This window comes from Zeus faber (assembly GCF_960531495.2).
Source record: "Zeus faber genome assembly, chromosome: 11".
In the NCBI taxonomy this organism is placed as follows: domain Eukaryota; kingdom Metazoa; phylum Chordata; class Actinopteri; order Zeiformes; family Zeidae; genus Zeus; species Zeus faber.
In genome coordinates, this window is record NC_137205.1 from 11,136,173 (window position 1) to 11,144,999 (window position 8,827).

At 42.4% G+C, this 8,827-nt stretch overlaps 1 protein-coding gene across 2 annotated transcripts; it reads right to left on the minus strand.

The window, feature by feature from the left end:
- Positions 1 to 99: 99 nt before the first annotated feature.
- On the minus strand, positions 100 to 8,455 carry LOC307237466 (ran GTPase-activating protein 1-like). Of its 2 annotated transcripts, none has more exons than XM_080010182.1 (16): positions 8,384 to 8,455; positions 7,252 to 7,371; positions 6,815 to 6,942; positions 6,600 to 6,659; positions 5,907 to 6,086; positions 4,907 to 5,041; positions 4,337 to 4,495; positions 3,416 to 3,529; positions 3,231 to 3,330; positions 2,791 to 2,875; positions 2,508 to 2,691; positions 2,002 to 2,118; positions 1,768 to 1,873; positions 1,499 to 1,587; positions 1,107 to 1,228; positions 100 to 721 (listed from the first exon to the last, which is right to left on the minus strand). In XM_080010182.1, exons 2-16 carry the CDS (start codon positions 7,361 to 7,363, stop codon positions 640 to 642), a joined length of 1,773 nt encoding a protein of 590 aa, XP_079866308.1. In that variant the 5' UTR covers positions 7,364 to 7,371; positions 8,384 to 8,455; the 3' UTR covers positions 100 to 639. The 2 variants fall into 2 exon arrangements, with proteins under 2 accessions (XP_079866308.1, XP_079866309.1); XM_080010183.1 differs by having other exon boundaries at positions 1,064 to 1,228.
- Positions 8,456 to 8,827: the final 372 nt, after the last annotated feature.

An 8,827-nucleotide genomic window follows, 5' to 3' on the forward strand; every position in this document is an offset into this window, starting at 1 on the left:
CACATTCAAACGCACACAAATCAAATATTGCCAAATAACCACACTTCCAATCGTGTTTTTAAGTTATTTTTAATGGTTTGCGTAAAACAGCTGAGGTTATCCTTTTATTTGTGATCAAGTAAAATCAAAATCGCAACATTCATAGCTCATTAATGCAAGAAATAGCCAACAGTCGCTTGTCCCTTTTGATTGTTTGACATTTTTACAATCCAATGTCCACTGCATACATCCGTTTCGATATTTTTAGGTCATTTGTGTGTTTTTTATCTTCATCTTATCTATTTATCTTTTTATGGTCTTTTTTCAGGATTTACTATAAAACAACAAACAAGCTACTGTGTCAGATCAGGTCCAGTTCACAAAGTTAAGATAATGTTTTTCCTACTCGGGTGACACAGGGGTAAGGGGAAGAGGCTTCTGCTGCGTCCAATATGTGGATGAGTACTCGCGTCATTTAGTCCAAAATCCACAGGGAATAACAAGCTGAACAGACGGACCAGTCCGGCGTCCTGCTTGTTGATTGCAGTCAATCCGGAAGCACTGACATTGTGCTTTAAGTTTTATCCATCCGCAGGTATGTAACCAAATTGTGGCGTAGTCCAGTCTATGGTTGTGAGTGTGTGTGTCTGTGAGCTGGACTCAGCTCTCAGACCCGAGACTCTGCAGTGTGGACTGGAGGCTGTTTCTGGCCTCGTCACACGTCTCTAGGGCCTTGCTGCTCCTGTGGGCCATAAACGCAGGGTCAAACCAAGGTAATCACATGTGGCGTCACTTATCACAGACAGGTGAAGATGTTCTGCTTATATCTTGTCATGGTTTAACACCTTTTTGTTGTTGTTTTTTTTACAGGAAATTAATTAAAAAACACAAATAGATAAAGAACCAAAAATGTAAATGAAATATCCTCTTTACTAATAATTTTGACAGGTAACATATCACCTAGAGACTAAAGTGCCCATGAGGTTATTACACCCACCTAGTGTATGTTTACATATGAAGGCGGGTGGTTATTGGCGCGTGTGTGTGTGTGTGTGTGTCATCAGCTATGGGAAAGGGGGGATACCTTGGTTGAGATGGTTGTCTGTGTCACTCTGTCACGCCCTTACCGGGACATGAAGGCCTCCAGCACGGCCACACTCTCCCTGGGGAAGTAGTCCTGCCGAACGACGTGCTCCAAGGCCTGGAGGTGGCCTGGCACGACACGCACAGGCTTCACCTTGTCCTCACTCTGGCCAGATGGACAGACGGACAGAGACCCGAGGAGCACCAGGGGGGTGTGAGGAGAGGGGAAGACATAGAAGAGTTAAGAGTTAGAAGAGAAAAGCAAAGCCGTGAACGAGAGACAAAGGAATGGGAAAGGAACAGTGTGAATGGATAGTAAAAACGACTGGGAGGAAAAACAAGAGGAGATGGGGGCGTGGGATAAATACCACAAGAAATGCACTGGCAAATAAAAGAAATCTTAATCTTGAAGAAGAGATTGTTTACAGCAGCATACCTTGATGAGTCCTAACAGCACCAGCAAAGATGAAACAAAGTTGTAGCCCTGGAAGGAGGGAGTGGCAAATGCTTTCTTTAATACAGCATCTGTATAAGAAGGCATAAAAAACAAAAACAAACAAAAAAAAAAACAAAGAAGAAATTAGCTGTTAAAACACCATGGAATGGACAGGAATCAGCCCCACAATCCACGTGCATCCCTAGATGTTAAAGTTAGGGAATGAGTGCCTCACTATACATAAGAGTGTTGTCTGGGTTGACTCTCACCAACACTGTCCAGCACTGCTTTCTTGACCTCCTCATTCTCCTCCTTGTAGACAGAGGAGATCTTGAGAAAGGTCTCCGCGGTCTTCATTGCATCGGAAATATCCACCTAGACCCAAAAAGTGGAGTTTTTGGCAGAAGGAGAGGTGAGGATATTGTAAAAACAGAGGATAATCAGAGGATGTCTACTTGGGTGAAATAGGACTCGTTGGATACACCATCTTGTGCTTAGTTTACCTGCTCCTCAATAAGAAGGGCCCTCTTAGCTCCTAGTTTGAGCAGTTTATCTGGGGAGGGAAAGCTGAGAAAGGAGGAGACGTCTGGTGGGCGGGGGGCTGATGGAGGGGTGGACACCTGAAAGGGAAGGATGGAGTTTGGATGGATGGCACATTTGCTGCTTACAAAAAACAATGCATGGTCATGTAAATGGCCTGAGCTGCATTAATGTCCAATGAGAGCAAGAGGGGAGGAGCTATGAAAAAGAGATGGGGGATAAAACTAAACTCAAAAATAATTTTGGCCAGTCACCATAAGACACTCAGGATAAAGTATATTAAAAAAAGTAATTAAAAAATCCAGTTTTGTTGCTGCCTATCGAGTTAAATGTCCTCAGAGGCAATATAGCTGAGAATATAGTCCTAATTCCAACTCATCCAAACCTGTGGCTGAATATTTGTCTTTTTTCCCCAAAAAGGAAATGTGCAACAACTGAGCATTACAAATTATTCTTTTATTCAACTGACCTCTTTTCCAGTACTTTCCTCCTCCTCGTCTTCTTCCTCTACCTCTTCCTCATCGTCCTCATCTTCTTCTCCTTCTTCTTCCTCCTCCTCCTCCTCTTCCTCCTCCTCCACTTCTTCATCTTCCTCCTCCCCCCCATCCTCTTCATCCTCGTCATCGTCGTCCTCTGGCTCGCCTTCGTCGTCGCTGGAGGACATGTGATGTTTCACAGCTTCACGTACAACCCACCCCTAATGCGACATTTTGTAATAAAGTCTCCAAAGTAACATCAAGTATCTTCACTACCTGAGCGAGCAGAGTGCGTCTCCCATGTTCATGCTCTTCATCGCTTCCTTCAGCGCCTCACAGCCCTCGTCTCCAAAGTTGTTGCCTGAGGTGAGGACAAAAAAAGGGACACCGTTAGAAAGCATGGAATAACTAAAATACAACAATAGGTATCGTTTCCCACGTCCGGGATATACACTTTGGTGGTGGTCTGAACGTTAACAGTCAACACCAGTTAGTTTTTAAATCATAAAATATACATTTTGTATAATCTTTTCCCAGTTATCAGGAAAATCGAAACATTTTAATGAGCTGTGTATACCCTGAAGAAAGAAACACAACAAAAAGGCATTATTACCATAGTGGTAGTTACGCAAGCCTGTTTTGTGTGAAGCAATTCAAGTGAGGCGGAAGAACAGACACTCCAAAACAAAGCACAGAGTGGATGGATGTGGACTCACCGTTCAGGTCCAACTTCTCCAGTTGGCTCTTGTTCTTTACCGCGTGCGCCACCGCCAGAGCACCTTCCTCCGTGATCTCCCCAAACGACAGGTTCAGCTCCTGACGAGTGGCCGGTTAAAATAATGTGACGGAAAGAACGGGAGAAAAGGAAAGACGTTCATATCGAAAAAATAGTTTTGTTTACCTTGAGGATGGGAAGTCCTTCTGACACGGTTTCTGCGATAGCCATGGCTCCTTCAGACCGCACCAGGCAGTCCCCAAAGTTTATCACCTGAACGCTGCGTAAATGTTTCAGGGCCTGCGAAGGACACATACACAGACATTAAGGCTCTATAATAGAGCATTACATCATACAGCGCTTCATAATCAAATAAGGCTTTGGCTGATCATCGGTGGGACCAAGGGGAGCAACGGACAGAGCAGCGGAGTGCAGGGACAAAGCTCATTCACTTGTGTGCAGGTGGATGTATGTGGACGTATGCGCCAACAGGTCCGGTGATTAAGATGCCGCTTCAGGTTAACACTTGCATTTCTAAAATTTGATTAAAAAAAATAAATGCTTTTTTTTTTTTTTTTTTGATAATTGTTATACTGAGCTGCCAAATCTCACACCTTGACCGCAAGACTCACGCATATCAACCAGTTCACACACACCAAAAATAAATAAAATGTATTTTTGTTTTCTTTAATTGTTTTAAATTCTACACATATTTGCTCACTTGTGCTTGCTTGGTGCTCGTCACTGTTCGCGTTGTTAACGGGAGATCCATTACGTGAATGCTCACAAGCAACTTCCTATTTGGAGTGGCATAAAACGATCCGTTCTCAGCGATACACACTCCGGCATCCGGCACCGTTTCTCAGAAGAAAACAAATTGTGTTTTTATTGTACCAAAAAAGCGCTGTGCTGAACCGCACGCTTTCTCCGTCACTCCCCGAGAGACGATAATATCACGATCAGTATGCTGTGGGCTTGGGCAACATCCAAAATTTATAAATCAAATTTTGGATATTGCCAAGCCTTAAGCATCTGCATTTGATAGACACCAAGCATTTCACAGCAAATGGTCATATATGTTCCCATCAACAAACACGTTTAGTATACCTGAGCCATGGCAACCGCGCCTTTCTTAGTGAAAGTGTTGTCATTGAGGTTGAGGACGCGGAGGCCTGCATTGTGCTGCATCGCTGTGGCCAGGGCCGTTACCCCTGGGTGGTTGATCCCGTTCTGGGGCATGTGAACCTCCTCCAGGCTGCCCATCAACTGGCACAAGAAGCGCATTAGAGAGATCAAAATTATAAGATCCAAGAATAACATTTCTTTCTCTGTTTTACTTTTGGGGTAGCAGAAAATAATGAGATAACTAATAATAAAAGGCTGCAACATGACAAATGTGAAAAGAGTGTCTGAACTGAAAGAGTCTGAAAACATTGCAAATGCACAGCATGTACACACTACAATCTCATACCAAAACTACTGCTATGATCAAATTGTATTCATAAAAAAATAACCTATATAATATTGGCTTTTTTTTTTTTAAATATAATTTAGAGTCAAATCTCCTAGTTAAAAGCTGAGTCATTTGGACCCTTTACTAAAAATCAACTCTTCATAAGCTAAAGCTAAAGTTTGGACTATATTGTTTACGTGTCATCAGTCAGTGTTTAAAAATACCTTGAAGGCGTGTGCCAGTGCTGTGGCCCCGTCGTTCTCCAGTCGGTTCCTGCCTGCGATAAACACCTTCAGGCTGAGCGGGGCGCCCTCAGCGCTGGACCTTTTATGGCACTCTGTCAAGGCTGCAGCCAAGATCTGAGAGAGAGAAAAATGTGGAAAAAAAACAACAATAAAAACATGGAGGTATATTTATATTAAGAAATTGAGTATTCACATCTATATTAAACATTTTGCCATTTTGACTGTTGTCTCGTAGATTTCTAATTGAATAATGCTGCATTCACATGGAACACAGTAGAAAGAATAACGGCACGGGATAACGGCACTCCATGAAAGGCACGGGGGAGCGAGGGGGAGGTATGACTGCAAAATGTGCCGATATGAATATGTACGAAGACACCAATAAAATATGTTAAACTAAATTATTTTGTGTCCGTTTTTATATATAAGAATTGTAGTAATGCATACGACTATAAAAATTCAGCTTAATATTATAATACAATATTTTATTGAAACGTAAACTAATGTTAAATTCCCTCCAAAATGTATTGTCATTCATAGTTGTTTAACTTTGTACAAGCAGGCTATAAAGCATCATATTCATCACCAAGCAGGTTTGATAATGGATTATTTGCAATTTAAGTGCGGCACTCGAGAGGAAACGTCAATCGCTGCAGTGCAAAGCTACGGCAGCCGCAGCAGATATGCGCAGTAGAGTCAGGTCTTCGCTTTCTCCGCCTCTGTAAGATAGCTCACTTCCAGCTGTAATTCCGTTGTGGAGGACGGCAAAAAATTTAAATATTTTAACTTTGATGGCAAATGCCGTGCACCGTTGCTGGTGTTCTCTGCCAGGCTAGTGTCATGCAGTCGTCCACTAACATGACTTCTGGTTTGCACTCGCATCTACCACGTTCCATGTGAATGCTGCATAACTGATCTTGTTTGAATTTACAGATTACTTTGGAAACCATTACCCCCATCAACAGAACTGGTGTCTAACCTTGCCTCCACCAATGCCCATGCCACAGTTGTTGAGCCTCAGTTCCTGCAGCGTGTGGCAGGTCGTGCTCTTGAGCAGCTTCTCGATGCCCTTCACCCCGTCCGGCCCAAAGGCGTTGTCACTGAGGTCCAGCACGGTAAGCCTCGCCCCTGCCTTCATCAGTGCGTCGCCAAGGGAATTCTACAGCACAATGGAGGATAGAAAACCAAAGAACTTAATGGCAGGGTAAGGCCTGTCAAGTTTAGTAGTAGTTGTTATTCCTAGTGATGGTTTCATGCGAAAACCGATGTTCAATCCTTTGGTGACAATTAAAGCATATCTCTTTATAGCACTTTATTATGGCTAGCTGACTTTGTAATTAATTATAGTACTGTTGTTTGACATGTTACCTCTTAAAGTAACAAGTAGTATTTTTTTTTTATTTTTTAAACAAACCAAAGCATATGTGTTGCACTGCAGGTCAGCCTGCTTCTCCTCTCACACAGGATATGAGAGGCTGAGCTAAAAAGCTGTTTCAATTTCAATACTTATACACTGCTGACTTCTAAGAACGTGGTCTCATTTTTCAGAAAAATTTAGTGTTTATGGGCCATTACTGGCTGTTCTGTCGACAACAAGCATTTTATTTGTAATAAATGAACATAGGTTGATATTACTATGTTATACTGAAGGAATGCAGAAGAAGTGCCTCACCAGAGCAGGAGGGATTTCTGAGCGTAGACGTCCTGTAAACATGTCACTCCAGTGACAACACTGAGGGAAGGAGACAAATCAAAATCAACCAGGGGACAGCAGTGTAACCCAATTCATAAATAAACGATAAAATACATATAAACAGCTACAAACCTTCGCCATGAATGGCAGGAATGGATGGCGGAAGCAAACATTCCATGAGGAAACAGTCGTACCTTAAACTCTGTCTTGGTCTCGAGTGCCTTGGCAATAGCCTGCGCTGCTTCCACTCCAATGGTATTCCCCTCCAACCTCAGAGCCTGCAAACCTTGGAACTCCTCTATCTCCTTCACAATCTCCTCCACTGACAGGAGGAAGCAGGAGAGAGCACAACAGAGGTACAGTGAGGGAGAATGAAATAGAGAGGAGGCAGGAGAGAGCACAACAGAGGTACAGTGGGGGAGAATGAAATAGAGAGGAAGCAGGAGAGAGCACAACAGAGGTACAGTGGGGGAGATGAAATAGAGAGGAATAAATATGATGAGGACAGGCGAATTATGATTTCTTGTCTACTGTCTTTGATGATTATGGTTTATGGTCTTTCAGCAGTGTCTTGTTTGACATGAAAAGAAACTGAGTGAAATAGTGTTTTGGGTTTTTCAAAGTGACTCACCAGACTGAGCATTGTCCAGCTTTCTTCCTTGGCCCTTGTAGCTCAGTTCTCCCTCCTGCACTCCAGCCTTGGCCAGGGAGTCGGCCAACTGCGCAACAATATCTGTCGCCATCCGGGCACCTATGACATTCAAATATTTAATGTGGGCTATTCTTTAAATGACACCCGATCAGCCAAAGCCTAGTATGATTTTGCCTGTATTAAATGCCAACACATGTTTATCCTTATTTATATGAGTAGTATATAGATGGGGCTGTCAAGCTGAAGATTAATGGTCATACAAATAATTATGATTAAATTAAGGGACACTTCTAAAATTGTCTAGAATATGTATGAAGATCTATGAGTGTGGATTTTGATTTTACAAAACGACCAAGGTACGCTTAAATAATTGGAATCTGCAATTATATTAATAATTGTGACAGCTATAGTAGTAGACATAAATACCTAAAATGAGGAGTCTGTCTAAAGGATTTAATAAATTGAAATCAATATAGCAAAAGCTTGAATAAATAAACAAAAAACAACAACACACTTGTTTTACAAAATCAAAACTGTGATAAAACCGAATTGTTACTAAAAGGCAAAACCCATATTATTACAATTTGATTAATTAAATGTTTAAGTAATGCAAAGACATAAGGTACATTTATACAAAGACAAATATATGTCGTAAAAATGTGGACATGGCAAGAAAACATATCGGCTCCAAGGTGGTTGATTGTTTTGAATAATGAAACATTCAGAAAAAACAGCAGACTGCTTAGCAACTTAAAGCTGACATGGCTGTTTACGCAGCGAGCTGACACAGCGAACCCGACCCCTGGGGTAGCTCGGTCAACGCTCAACACACACCCACGGTGTCCAACACGTTGAAAAAGACACCAGGAACACAGCAGAATAAGAACTGTTGAACATTCCCGATGAGCTGTATATGAACCGGCTAGCGCGCTGGCTAGCTGCGCTAACGTGACACTGGCTAACTAGCTAGCTAGCGCAGGTAACTATAGAACACATTTCCCGGTGGTCTCCGAAGGCCAGGCTCCCGACAGAGTCTCGTCTATGAATATCTATGGATCTACCCAGATATGAAAACCAAACATGTATTACTGATTTTTCTTTTTGAACTTACTGAGGGTAAATCTCCAGGCAAACCGTCTCGAGGGTCGCACTCCCGCTCGCTCCTGCCGTTCAAACGCCAGACCTCCCACACGCCACCCGGCTTGACGGTCACGCCGCAACGAATCACGGGATTTGGAGTTCGATTGAGAAGCGCGCGTCTCCGCGTTGTCTCTGCGGGCGTCTACATTTTAGTCCCACATTTTGTCAAGTATGACAACGAAAAGGTTTGAATAATATATTCCATTACGAGTCTACGTCCTTTATGTGTGTTCGTGTGTATTAATTATTTGCCCCGTTTTGTTTTGTTTTTATTGTTGTGTTTTTTTGCAGTTCTTTTTACCTGACTGCACAACAGACCTCATTCAAGGACAATACAGATTTATAGATCGGCTGAAGGTTTTTTGTTGTTGTTTTTTTTATATCAAAAACTTGCGAGTTATTTGATGGATTTGTT